This window comes from Lissotriton vulgaris, chromosome 10, assembly GCF_964263255.1.
Source record: "Lissotriton vulgaris chromosome 10, aLisVul1.2, whole genome shotgun sequence".
Classification (NCBI taxonomy): domain Eukaryota; kingdom Metazoa; phylum Chordata; class Amphibia; order Caudata; family Salamandridae; genus Lissotriton; species Lissotriton vulgaris.
In genome coordinates, this window is record NC_141698.1 from 177631622 (window position 1) to 177646627 (window position 15006).

The window sequence follows — 15006 nt, forward strand, 5'->3', positions numbered from 1 at the left end:
CAAACAATGCGCCCTATTGCGAGTCGGGTGCTGCTCACACTGCAGACTTATGGCGTTGCTCCTGCCCCGACAATTTTTCACTTCCCCCATAGTCTTCGGGGTGAAAACAGACAGGTGGGAAATTCGTGTTACTAAAATTATCTGTTTACTAAAATTAAGAGTTACTAAAATTGTCTGTTCTTATTTTCTTTTTATGAACGAGAAATGTGTTTAATATTTGATACCAATTCAAACTCCTGACCCAGGCCTACAAAGTCCTCCATGACCAAGGACCCGCCTACATTAACCCCTGCCTGAATTTTCACCTACCTCCCAGGAACCTCCGCCCGTTCACCTTGCACAGATACCACGGATCTGCCGCTGCCGCACCGGAGGACGCTCCTTCTCCCACCTCACTGCAGAGTCCTAGAACAGCCTTAGCCTCCATCGCCATACTTCACCACCGCTGACTCACTTCAGGAAGGGACTCAAGACCTGGCTCTTCGACTGACACCACAGCACTTCCCCTGAAACCCTCTCGGGTGATACATACAGCCATTTAAGTACCGTTAGATAGATTGATTGATACCTTCCTGCAGAAAAACAATCTTGCCCGTAACACAGATAACCTTGCACCTAGGTGCAAGGGTGTTTGTGTTGGTGCTAGGCAGCCTCAAATGCGCCAGCACAGGTGGAGAGCTGAAAAGCATCATATCTTAATAGATATTGCATATTCTATTAGTAAGTATGCCACCATTTATTTATTTATTTATTTATTTGTTTAACCCCTTCGATGCTGATGACGAGCTCAGCTCGTCATCACCCACGGGGGTCGTGTGCTGATGACGAGCTGAGCTCGTCATGGTGCCACTAAAATGGCATTTTCCAGCACTGGGGGGGAAAATGCCTAGCATCCAAGTGGTTAACATACTTATAGAGCGCACAGCTACTCAGTTGAGTGTCCCGGCGCTAACAGACAGAGCAAATAGGAGGAAGCACAGGTGCGGGGGAGAGTCCGAGTTACTGCTGGAACAACCATGTCTTCAGTAGTTTTCTGAAGTGCAGGATATCAGGCGCTTGTCTGATTGTTATAGGAAGTTCATTCCATAGGTTCGCGACCTGGACTTGGAAGGAGCGCCCTCCCAAGCGGACCCGGTTGAATTTAGGCACACTCAGTCTATGTTGGGGGGGATGATCTGAGTGCTCTACCAGGTATGTAGTAGCTCACTCTTTTCCTAAGATAGGTGGCCCCAAAACCGTGTAAGGCCTTGAAGGCGATGGATAGGGCTTTAAACTTGATTCTGTGTTGGATGGGAAGCCAGTGCAGTTTCTTTAGGTGAGGTGAGATATGGACTCTGGGGCCCAGCATAAGGATGGCTCTTGCGGCCGAATTCTGCACGACCTGGAGTTTTCCGAGAAGGTGTTCTGGGAGACCCAAATAGAGGGCATTAGGGTAATCCAGCCTAGAGGTGATAAGGGCCTGGACCACGGTCCTTCTGTGGGAGAGGGACAGAAGGGGAAGAAATCTCCGGAGCATTTTCAGGGTTCCGTAACAGGTGCCCACCACAGCTTGAACGTGGGTCTTCATGTTCAATGTGTTGTCCAGCTTGACCCCTAAGTTTTTGGCTACTCCCAGCGAGGTCTGCGGGGGGGACATATCAGGTGGCCACCACTGTCTCCAGGCATCCTGGTCTGAAACTCCGAAAAGAATTATTTCGGATTTAGCGGAGTTGCACTGAAGCTGGTTGTGGCTAAACCAGGAAAAGACCTGTCTTAAACAGTTCCTTATTTTGTCGCCATATCTCTAACGGCACCAAGCAAGTGAAGTGAAGGAGCCCAACCATCACTAAACGAGTTCTTTCACCCTTTTATCTAACCTTCGATCTATCTAACTATCCTTCCTTCCACCTAACCATCTACCCTACCTGTCACCCTTTTAGCTTTCAATCCATTCTTTCTTTCAATTCATCCATCGTTTCACCAGTCCATCAATCCATCATATCACCAATCCATCATCCATCCACCCATTTATCCATCCATCTTTTCCACCATCCACCCATACATTTAATTCACCCAGTAACTAATCAATCTATCCATCCACTGTGTTACCCATCTATTCAGCCATCTGTTCACTCATTTTCAATTACTTGCCTAATGTGCTGAATTCTTTCAACTGAACCATTATTCATATTATTACATAGATCCTTGCAATTGAATGACATCCAGCATTGTTCTAGGGTCATCTTATGGTTCTCAAAATATCTCCCAAACATAATGAGATGGGTCAATTTTACCTTAAAATAACGTTTGTTTGGTTGATCTTTTGTCTTTATATCCCACCATCGCCCTTTTATAATCAATGCTAAATGCTTTATCATAATCACATCTCCACTTACATTCTGCCTTCTATTAGTTTCATGACGTTTCATTAAGGTTGAGTACAAGGGAGCAGATTATCTCTGCTTCTTAATGTGGTCTCCACCAGGACCAAGTCATTACTTTATTGGGTAATCCAATCATGATATGCAGTGAATTGTGTAGAACAGGGGGCATTTTTGTATTATTGCTTCTTGAAAATGGGTCAGATTCATATTTTCCGAGTTGTGAGTCTGGATAAGTTCTTTCACCTATTTGATTGAAGTCAGTCTATTTTGATCTTAGATTTGATGATGAAATTACCAGTCCACAGATAAGCTTTAATGAAAAGGTCGCCTGTGTCAATGTTATAAGTCCACACATGATCAAGAATATGATTTTTGGTCTGGGTGCGACCATCTAAGCACTGGTGTAAGTTTAAAGATATGAACAATTCACATAAGCCGTTATTCATGGCATCTGAAGGACCTTCTGACCATTGGTTGATGTATCCAATTCCAAGTAACTTAAAGGTAGAGTTCAAAAAAATGGCAAATTAGGTTAAAGTAGTCCAAAGGAAACATTTTCATAAGTTTTTATAGGTGGACAATAAGTTAGTGAAACAGGAAGAAGTGAATTCATTGATGAGAAGTAAAAGATTTCAGCCCCATTATTAATGGAGACACTCAACCAATCCAGCCAAGTATTTTCTAATAATACCTCCCTTTCTTTCTGGCCAGTTGTGTTTTTTGTTTAAAGAAACTGTATCCATCACAGGCTACTTCAATGGCAAGTGGGGTTTGTGGGGCATTGTAAAATTGTAACAACAGAATATGTTGGTACAGTGCAGGCTATATTCTCCTGCAAGTTGCCAGAAGAGTTTTAGGCTGTTTAGGCTGTTTAGTATCCGGACATCCCTAAGGGGAAAATCCCAATCGAGTCCCAGCTATAGGAACCATGTAGGCAACTCGGGGTGTTTCCCGCCAATTTCCCTTACCATCCCATCTTTTTGGTGGCACGTTTCCATCACCAGATTACTGCTGCAGTATGTAATGTAAACAATGTCAGTTTAGTTTCACGAGCTTAACCTGGTCTCCCAGCCCCCATTTAGTTTTGTGGTCTGGTCTTACATCCCCTTTCTTTCTTTACTATTGGAAATCTCAAGTAACTCGCCTCAGTCTTCAGATGTATTCTTTGTGCACTACCCACTTAGCTTTCATTATTTGCTCCCTTAATCTCCCAGGTCACTTCTGCACTGACTATTCACAACCTTTTCATTCACTTTCCATACTCCCTCTAATTGTGATGATTTCACCTGTGCCTTCCCTTTCTGTAAATCCAGCTCTAGAGGCCTCAGTACTCTTTCACCTTTGCTCCAACATAACAACAGTACTGTTTTTCCTCCTCGCTCTCCAGTGTTCAGCTTCTCTCATCTCACAAGCGATTCCCCCATCTTTTCTGCTACCTCTTCTGTCTTCGGCTTGTAATTTAGGCCTATTCTTTGACTGCTTCCTATCCCCCACTGCTTACATTTCTTGTTGTGTGTGCACTTGCCATGTCAAGTTTTGCACCCCCACAGCAGTTGCCCCTTACTACCTTTCTTCACTCAACTGAACGCTGCTATAGCAGCAGAGCTCTGCATGAAGGACAGAATGATAGAAAGTGCAATGCCAGATTTAAAGAGAACAATATGCAGATGATGACATGGCTGTCAGACGCAAAACAAAGGATTTTTAGTTTGATGCATTGGACACACTCCTGTACATGTTCCTATGTAAACAAGCATTTGCAATGCAATCGGTCTCACCTTTGGGACCTTATATGTATTTAGCTATGCAGCATAATAGCCTGGGTGCTGAAACATGTACTGTTCTTTAACATGGAGGGAAAGTATGCACCAAACTGCGTGACATGCCAGGTATGGGAACACATGGAGAGAAATATTGCCTTTCAGCAGGAAATGGTATAGTCCAAGCTCTGTTTTAAATATAAGATCAGGGCCTTTGGTAGCCGTTTCACTGTGAAAATACAAGATTTGAAAAAAATATTATTGTCTACGGATGCTCATGGAAGACAATTTCTATGGACTGATATCTAGAGAATGCTAAAGTGATTCTGGTATTTTACTGACCCCTGCTGGTCGTTTTCTATCAAAAAAGTTAAATAGATGAAGTTGCAAGAAAAATTTAAAAAATAAAGTCTCTCAGCAGAATGCAATTCTGATATTTTACTGACCTCTGCTGATCGTTTTCTACCAAGACAGTCAAATAGAGGCAGTTGAACAGAAAAAAAGTCCCTAAGCGGAAGCAGACAAGTCCTAGGGCTGATCTCCATAGCCCACAAAGTACATACACATATAAGTATATACTAAAGTATATAAGTATATACTAAAGTATATAAGTATATACTAAAGTATCTGCAAGAGGTCTCGAATGCTCGAACTAAAAAGCCATGGATAGGCTTTAAAGGTCATACGAAGTGCGCTTTCACAAAAAGCACAGGTTTAACAGGAAGGTGTTGTAAGCGTGCAATCACTTGACCCTCCTCAACCTCCCTTTGCACCTTCTTTCACTTGGAATTGGGTTTTGATGCAGAGCTAGGTCAGCTCATTACAGCTGATCTAACAGTGTCTCAAAACCTTGGAAAGTGTGCCCCTGTCTGACCCACACATGGGCCAATTGAGTGAATTAATAGAGAGCTGGCCCTTCATGGAGCAAAGCAAACTGGCATTGTGCAAGAGTCACTGTAGTGCCTCCCAAGCTAACCAGTGCTGCTGTTTTCACCAGTTTAGGATACTTTTTGTTGCTCAAGCACCCATGTGAACCTGTGCTTAATCTGAACCAAAGATTGCCAGTGGGGACCATCTGCACTCATTTTTGGGGACCAGCATTTATTTTCCACCATCATGCAAGCATAGGAAGGTATGCTGTACGGGGGCAGCAAAGTCCTCCACATGGTAATAGACATGCACGCCTGCCCTTAGTACCCCAACTGTACTGATATCTGTATCTTTAATGCTGATTTTTGTTGTCATAGGCAACCACAGATCATGTGTGGTCCCCTTGACATAGGCCTGTCTCAAAGACTGCAGACTTGTTGTACTAGTGAAGGGTACCAAAAGCACTACCCCCATAGTGGTGAAAGTCTATTGCCTTTAACAAGATTTAACCAGCATGAGCATGGTGGTGGAGGCATACTGTGTTGAGATCAGTACACGTGAACAGGTCCTTTTTAGCTGTTTCACTTGAGTGTCACCTACAGGCTCACTCATTAAAGTTCAGCTTCTGTGTGCTTGACTCACCCTAGGCCTACATCAATTTGGTGTATAATGAGACATAGCTCATGAATGGTGTATTTGTACCTGTTTTTAGTACTAACAGGCATAAAGCAGAACTGTGCAGTGCCTGTATGCATATGCATGTGCTGGATGTCAAGGGACAGACCGCCCATGGTGAGGGAAATGTTCTTAAAAAATAAGAAGTGCCTCTTGGAAGACACCACCAAGAGCCTGTTGGCTAGTGCTTACCAACTGGCTCATTTTGTCATCACTGGCACTTTCCTGTTCAAACAGAAGAAACCCAGATAGTGTGAGAGTGTCTACATATAGTAAAATATTCCACTTAAATTCCTACATCACTTTCCTGTGCCACACATGTAACTGAGTCCTCAAATTTCAAGAGTTAGTCACTTACTCTTAGAGAGGAAAATAGAAATGGGTCCACCTGGCATTTCTAAGCTTCTTTAATATGTGTGTACCATGCTCATAGATAAAAAGAAAAACAACTGTTTAGACCATGATATTAGGAGCAGCTGACATGTTTCATTGCCATTGTAAACTTACAGGCAAATGTATCATGGCAAGAGGACCTATATGTCACTAAACAGTGCCCCCCCTGCCTTGGGCAGTCTGTCCCATGACGCTGTATGCTCTAATACATACATCGCTGTTTTTGATTGACTCAAGAGTTTTACCATAGCTTGGACAGGTTCCTAGAGTAGGCCATGACAGCAGCAGGAGTCGTCTGATATTTATCTGTGTCTCTGGGCTGGTGGATATTGGGGTTGCTTTGTTTTTTGAGCTACATATACATCCGGCACATGCATATGGGAACAGGCACTGCATAGTACTGCGTTATTCCTGAATTGGACTGCTTTGTGTTTTCTGAGCTAATTTGAGCATGGAGGGTGCCCTCTGTCTTTGTCTTCCCTCTATGCATCTGATACTTTGTGTTCTGGGTGTATAGGTGCCTGTGAGTGGTACAATACATAAAGGATGTGGCGCTGTGCAGTGCATGTGTGATGTATGCATGTGCAGGGTATATGAAAGCCTGTGAATGGTGCAATACATGGAGGACTCTGGGTTCCATTCAGGGAGATCCAGGGCTGCACTGTGAAACATGAAAAGAGGAGGTAGAGGAATCCCCCAGACAAATTTGTGTATTTGCTACGTTTTGTAAGATGGAAGAGAAAGACTAGAGAGGGGAAAACCAGGCTACCCCAGCAGACTTCATAGAGGGCTCTTTGATTCACAGAGAGGTCATGAGGAAGTAGCTTGGCACATCTCAAGAAGGAGATTGGGCTGATAAGAGAATCTTAAAGAGTAGGGTTGAGGCCCTGGGCTAACCTTTTGATACTCATATCTCAATGGTTGACATCCAGGTATGAACTCTGGTTGCTCCCATGGACTGTGTTGTGGGGCTATCAGCAAAAGAGTCAATCAATAATCAATAAATAACTGTATTCAATTTGAAAACAAATCATAAAAGCATATATAAAACCAAACATACATGAAATATCACTTTTCGATACAATTCAGTACATTAGAGCAGGCATTGGGAAGTTATCACATGATTACTACAGCCCTGTTAGATCGGACTTTGTGTGCCAATAACCCAGGAACTCTTCCTCTCTTCTTTAGTCGCCCCTAGTTTTCCTTAATTTAACAGCAACTCTCAAGAAATTAGCCACACAAAATAGGGTATGTACATCAGAAGAAAGCTTTAAAAACAACAAGGCTACTCGCGCCTGTCTAAAACCAGTTCAATTTAATAAATCCTTTAAAAACTTTTTCCTGGGAAAAGCATATTACAGGCAGAGAAGAACCAGGTGAAGGGTATCCTGTGGAGACCTATCGTCGCAGCCACAGGGCCCTCGTTCTTCGATATTTTTAACAAAACCTGCCGGTACTGCTAGTAAGTGATGGAAAAAATCTAACATAAAACGGGTAATTAAAAATCTATCATGTGGGTTTGTCATTAACTTTAAATAAGGTTCAACTCCCAGGGTTGTCTTTACTAGTGCTTGCGCTCTCACTGTAGGTTTAGCAAGTTCAATAGCCTCTCGATGTGCCATGGCGAACCTCAGATGCAGGGCTTTAATCTCAACCCTTTCCTTTGATCTTATCGATTCTGGTGTATTGAACAAGTCTGCCCGGTCTAACTTGATAAAAGACTCATTTACATATTTTATCCAGGGAATTCACATTTAATGGTCCAAGGATAAAGTATCCTGGAGTACCATCCTTGTGAAGCCTGCCTCTATGTTTGTCCAGCATTTGAGCCAACATGAGAGGGGCTTGACTGCTAAAAAGTCAGATATATATTTAACCCCCAATTCGTCATGGACCAAAAATACAGGAATACTTTGAGGGACCTTCAGTAAACCCCTTAAGTAATTATTTTCTTCTCCCCCAGACCTCACTTCCATTTAACACCTTCGCACAGCAGACTGAATTGTAGATCTTAAGAATCATATCCGGAGTTAAACATCCTAACCTGAGTGCAAAGTTTGTTATAGAGCCTGTAGACTTTTTTAGGGCCAAACACTTCTCCTTTAATACATGTTTGAAATTCAAGTGACCATCTAAGAGCATTCCCAGGTATGCAAAGGCTGGAACTTTGCCCAGAACGTGTGAACCTATGACATATTTGTATGAATTTTTTGCCTTTTTCCCCATCTCCTTAACATATGATTTTGTTAGGTTAGGGGACATATCCAAATTTTCCATAAACTCTACAAAACCATCAATGAAAAGCTGTAGACCATGTGGGGTTCGAGTAAGGAGCACCGCATCATCTGCGTAAAGCAGAACCGGGACTGCTTTTTCCCCTATTCTGGGTGAGTCTGCCCTGATTTCAGCAAAAGAGTCAATCCTGCTGCGACAGACTAATACAGGAGGAAGAGAGGGCAGAGAAGTGGGCACTTCAAAAGGAAGTAGACCCCCAACATATACTTCAAAGACTCAGACTCTAACTCACATTTAGGTTCTGGAAATGAGCTATAACAAAGGGTATCTAGAGACCTCAAAAATCGTCAACTGACAAGCAGCCAGTAGGGCCATGCAAAGAGGAGAAGCTCTGCAAGGATTCTGCCTATGACCAGAACTGGGAGCCAAGCTGAGTGAGGAGACATCACCCAGGGAATTCAAGACCACATGCCCTAGAGTCTGGAAGTCTGGGGCAGCTTATATACCAGAGGAGACTGCAGTGAAGTGAGAAGTTATTGTGGCTGTGCCAAAAGAGTCATCGCTTGTGGGCAGTGAGCAACTGGTGACACTGTATGCCTGGAGGGGCTGCCATGAACAGATTGCTGTGCTTAGTGGGCTGCTTGTGTGTGGTGGTGAGCCAGCGACCCTGCATGCCCAGGAGGGGCCGCTGTGAAGTAATCTGATGTTCCAATTGTGTTGGACCTGTATGAAGTAGAGAGACAGTGACCCGGTATGCCAGAGGAGGTCACTGGGACCAAGCAAGAAGTGTGACCTGGTCCGGAGAAAGGCTGCCATGGGGAACTCAACAGACATGCGCCATGACAGTAGATCTGTGTAGGGACCTTCGCCCCCCTTAACCCAATGACCATATATATATGCCAACACGTGTTTCGTCTATACGGCTGTAAGCCATAGACTTCATGAGGGCCCTAGAAAAACGTATCATAGTAACTGTACTCATAAAATCAAGGTAGGGTCGCAATTATCCAAAAAATCCTCATAATCCAAGTCCAACAAAGGAAGTCATTCCAAGCATAAAAGTCCCGTCGTTATCAGAACCATAAATTTAAAAGGAGGGCATTGAAGACACGAGAAACACTTTCCCTTATCGTATTGCCGGATTAAGGATATGTGGTCCATTTGACCTCCTTTTGAATTTATGGTTCTGCTAACGACTGGCCTTTTATGCTTAGAATGACTTCCTTTGTTGGACTTGGATTATAAGGATTTTTTGGGTAATTGCAACCCTACCTTGGTTTTATGAGTACAGTTACTATGATAAGTTTTTCTAGTGCCCTGATGAAGTCTATGGCTTAAAGCTGTATAGACGAAACACGTGTTTGCATGGTTTGTGGCTTGGACAATAAGTGTTAAGAAGATTAAAATATGGATGTATGCCTTAAGATCTTGGAATAAAGCAAGAAGAAAATATTAAGGATTGAGACTTGGACTTTATATGTGCTTCTACTTTTGTGTTTTCTGCTCAGGTTGTCGATTGTTAATATTTGTATTATATGTGGACTTAGGTCTACATCTTTACAGCGTGGGGTGGTCGTTGTACGGTAACCTTGATCATTAACACCTATTGGAATATTTGAATTAGAGAAACTTGTACACTACCCTGCGCGTATTTCCCCTACTTCCTTTCTTTGTTAAGTTCATAAACACCCATGTATGCTGGCCACAGTGATTTGAATAAGAAAAGATGAGCTTTTATTTTTTCGTTTTTGCTTCCTCTGTCTGCCCTGAGAGCAGAAGTCATGGGAATATGTTGCATGGACTCCAGTCTTCATGAGCTTGCTTGTTCAAGTCATACCTGCTGTGTTATGTTTCGCTTCTGGTTGATGGCCGCCAGGTACCGCAGGACCAGCTTGGTAGCTTCTGTCTTGCCGGACCCACTTTCACCGCTGAAAATAAGCAAAGAAACAGTCAGAAGTGATCACTAAACAATGATAACATTAATTGTCCAAATAATGAATTGGATGCCATGATCTGGGAATGAATCATTTTATTTTCAAGGATGAACAGCCCTAAAGTTAACCACTAGTCTAACACCACATTTAGCCAGGTTGATACATCTCTCCGTCTATCAAGTTGCTTCAATTTCATTGCCATTTTTCTCCAAAGGGGGCAATATTCCACATCAAACCTATATAAGTGCATTCCAGGAATCCCTGTAGTGGAAACAGAGAAAGTATAGATGGTATATTGTTTTAACTGCTGCAATACCACAACCAGTTTATGGGCTCCAATGTACCAAAGCAACAGCAAGCTTTATGCAAAACTAACCTGCATTGCATTGTTTTTGGTTTTGGCCAGCAATTCCCACTGCAGTGAACTGTCAATTAGATCTCCAATGTATCCCATATGAAATTTGGGCAAGGATTCCATGTATGATCGTGAGGTGCAACGATACGTAGAAAAGCTTTGTGACAGCACAAGCTCCCATTGGCTATTGCATTTTCTTCACCCAGTCATAATGATGAGGTGGTAACTGTTAAACTCCATGCAAATGATGGTGCAATAGATTTACTGAATGTTCCTTACAGGGCAAGTTTCCCTTGGCCACCGAGAACCCATGCGATCCCACCACTCAGGTGAATATGATTTAGCACCAGAGTGGTTATCACCCTCTGTGGATTCTACAAAGAGGGCATTCCACCTTAATAATGTCTCCACAATACCTTGGTACCAGGATATCACCCACAAACTATTAAGGACCAACATGTTAAAGAAGGTATGTGCATATAAATAAGTATAGATTTACTCTGTATATCTACATATATAAGTATATTGACACTAGATATACCTTCAAGGCACAAATATGTGGAGTTAAGAATTGTCAACGTATACTTAACAAAAAATGCCCTTATCTTCTCGATGTTTTGGTCCTTGGTGTTTTGGCCACAATATTTCTGTAGTTTATATTTCAACATAGAACCATAAAGAGAGAGAGAGACCTGATGGTGCCAGCAGCCCTTTGCCTCAGGGAAAGACGCCTGTGGAATATGGTGCTGACTGAGCTACGTGGAACTCAGCACACGGCAAACCAGGTTATCAATCGCAACATAGAGCAGGTATTTTGAAGAGTTGTGCTGTTACATCATTCTTGGTACCTGTCGTATATGTTATGCTGGTTATGGGGACACAGGGTTATGTTTTTAGTATGTTTTCTATTTCCTTCATGTAGCGTCACACCGCGTCACCATGGAATGTTCACATGTATATAGGTGACGTCACCGTTACTTGGGTGACAGATGACAGCTGACTCCCTTGGTACTGCTTGTTAATCCCGCTCCTGCGGGCCCTTGTTATCGTAATAAATAATTAATGACACAACACATCTTCTACTGTCGTGTTGTACGCTACAATTGGCGACGAGGGTTTGCAACAACAAGGGCCTGCGGAAATAATTGGAGGATCGGCAGATGATTTACGAAGCTCGAGATCTCATCCAAGGAGTAAAATAGCGGGAAGAAACTTGTGAAGAAAATTGTACGGAGTGAGTACACTGCGGAAAAGGGCGAGCGCTGACTGAAAGAAGAATCTTAATGCAGAAGTAAATATAACGCATAAGAAATCAGTAGCGCGTAAATTAAATAAGGGAGAGACTTTAATGTGCTTAAGGATATGTGCGAGAAGAATGTGCAGCATTTCTAAGTAAAGCGAATAAGTTTCAGGCAATCCTGTCAGGCCGCGACGCTGGTGAAACCTGCCTTATGATACTTCAGTAATTGGCACGCTTCGTTGACAGCTCACAGCTGAGGCGTCAGTCAGTTACCTCAGCTGAGCCGCGTGAAGCATGCCGGTAGTGTAAACTGATTGGACAAAGGCAGCGCGCGTCATCGACGTAAACAGCTTGCGGCCATCTTTGATATTGACTTCGTCAACGATCAAACGAATGCGAGGCAATTAGCGCCCACAACGGAGAAATCGCGCATGAAGAAAATAATAAAGCGCAAAGAGGAAGTGTTGAAAAATAAGCACAAGTAAGCCTCATAAGTAAAACGAAAGGAAAGAAAAGCATTTTACAGCAAGTCCTACGGAGAAAATAGTCGGCTGTGAGGGAAATTAATTAAGTATAACATGGCCGAATGCAATAACATATGTGCACCTCCTCGTTTCCTAGATGAGCCTGGGAAGCCCACAATGAAATGGAAGAAGTGGGTGAGGGCTTTCGAAAATTACATTGTATCCATAGATGGGAAAGCTTTTGATGCAGAAAGGAAATGTTCTTTGTTGTTTGGGCTGTTAGGAAAAGCGGGACAGGATATTTTTGACAGCCTGCCCGAATATGAGAGTCCACCTGGAACATTTATACCAATGAATGAGTATCAGGAGGCTTTGAAAAGGTTAGAGAGGCAGTTCGATGAGGAGAACAGTATTATGGTTGCAAGGCATACATTTGCCCAAAGGAAACAGCAAGAAGGGGAATCTGTTGAAGACTATGTTGCTTGTCTAAGGGTTTTGGCTGTAGAATGTGAGTACGAGGAGATGACAGATGTGTATATAAGAGACCAAATCGTATTCTACTGCTATACAAAGAAAGTGCAGGAAAGACTGTTAGCATGCAAAAGACCAACCTTGCAGGAAGTCATAGATATTGCTAGGGGTATCGAAAGGTCTCTAATTGCCACCAAAGAACTGTCTTCAACAGGGAATAACACTAATGTATTTTACTTACAGGACAAGAAGAAGGGTGATGGTAAGGCGTATGAAAAAAATGTGAGTGAAAGAAAGGTGGGAGGTAAGCAGTTATGCTGTTTCAGATGTGGTTCAAATGAACACTTAGCTGATTTCAAAAACTGTCCTGCAATAGGTAAAAAGTGCATCAAATGCAAGAGATATGGTCACTATTCCACCTTGTGTAAAACCAAAAGAATAGGTAATAGCATGAGTATAAGCGCTGTAGGCAGTTTTGATGAAGAAATGTGTGCGAATATAATTTTATACGTAGAAATGGAGGATGGAAAGATAAAGGGTCCAGTTAGTGATGTAAAAATTGGTGAGGTTGAACTGAAATTTACTGCAGATTCAGGTGCCCCCATAACAACCATATCTGATACCCTTTTTGAAGAAAAATGGAAAAACGTGCATTTAACAGAATCTGATATAAACCCGAAAGCTTTTGGGGAGAAGGAAATAAATATGCTGGGATATTTCATTGACACTGTGAGTTTCAAGGGAAGAGTAATTGAGACAAAGATTTATGTAGCGGAGAAGGGAAGAATTCTAGTAGGATGGAGAGATTTGGCCCAACTGGGGGTGGTATTGGTGCCTGGGGCAAAGGACCCAGTGATATTAAGAGAAGAATGGATGAACAGCATATGCATAGAGAAAGATGAAAGAGATTTGGGTACTGTTTTTGAAAAACATAAAGATGTGTTTAAAAATGAAATTGGTTGTGTAAAGGGGTTCAACCATGACATCAAACTAAAGGAGGGCGCTATTCCATGTAAGCACAAAGTAAGATCAATACCTTTGTCGATAAGAAATGAGTTGAGGGAAGTGCTTGAGAAGTTAAAGGAGGAAGGTGTGATTGAAGAAGCAGAAGAGTCTGAATGGGTTTCTGCTATTGTAGTATCAAAGAAAAAAAAGATAGGGGACATTAGGTTGTGTGTAGACCTGAGGTCGCTTAATAAAAATATTATTGTAAACTGTCATCCCCTACCCAAAATACAAGATATTCTTCAGTCAACGTCCGGCTCAAAATATTTTTCACTGATCGACTTAAGAGCCGCTTATCATCAGGTGTGCCTGTCAGAAAGGTCTAAAAAATTGACAACTTTCATCACGCCATTTGGAGCGTTCAGATATGTGAGACTTCCCTTTGGCCTAGCGTCATCTTCAGGAGTTTTCCAGAAACTCATGGATGTTTTGTTTGGGAAGATGAAAGGGGTGGAAGCCTTTCAAGACGACATTCTTTTGCATTCAAAGACTGAACATGAGCACATTAAATTGATCGGAACAGTTCTGGATGTTTTGGAAAAGAAAGGCATGACAGTCTCAAAGGATAAATGCAAATTCATGACGAAGGAGATTGAGTACTTAGGGCATGTTTTAACAGCTGAAGGTATCTTGCCTAAAGATGATTTAGTACGTGCAATAAGGGAGGCCCCGGAACCTAGGAACAAGGAAACCCTCAAGTCGTTCCTTGGTCTCAGTGAATATTATGCGAAGTTCATACAGAATTATGCAGAAAAGGTGGAACCACTCAGGAGACTGTTAAAAAAAAAATGTAGCATATGAGTGGAAGGATGAACAAGTTAAGGCGTTCAGGTCAGTCAAGGAGGAGATAGCGAGAGCACCTGCACTGAAACCCTATGACCCACAACTAAACAACGTAGTGACCGTAGATGCAAGCAATGAGGGAATCGGCGCTGTGTTCTGCCAGAGAAAAGGAAGTGAAGAGAACACAATTGCATTTATTTCCAGGAAGCTAAATGACACAGAGGTCCACTACAGCACAATCGAACGAGAGACTATAGCTTGTGTGTGGGCAGTGCACAAACTCAAGGACTATCTGTGGGGGAAGAGTTTCACACTTGTAACCGACCATAAACCGCTAGTATATATGATGGACGGCAAAGGTCGAGGCAACGGTAACGCAAGCTCTAGGCTGATTAGACTAATGTCAAAACTCCAGGAATTTAATTTCAAGATTGAGCACATAAAAGGAGGAAAAA

The 15006-nt window shown here is 42.5% G+C and overlaps 1 protein-coding gene across 1 annotated transcript in view; it reads right to left on the minus strand.

The window, feature by feature from the left end:
* The window catches only part of MYO15A (myosin XVA), a 1716372-nt gene that overhangs the window by 1555431 nt on the left and 145935 nt on the right, over positions 1–15006 (minus strand). The window contains exon 8 of the mRNA XM_086939741.1: positions 10137–10227. Coding sequence (XP_086795867.1) covers positions 10137–10227 — 91 coding nt within the window. The remainder of the gene's footprint in view (positions 1–10136; positions 10228–15006) is intronic.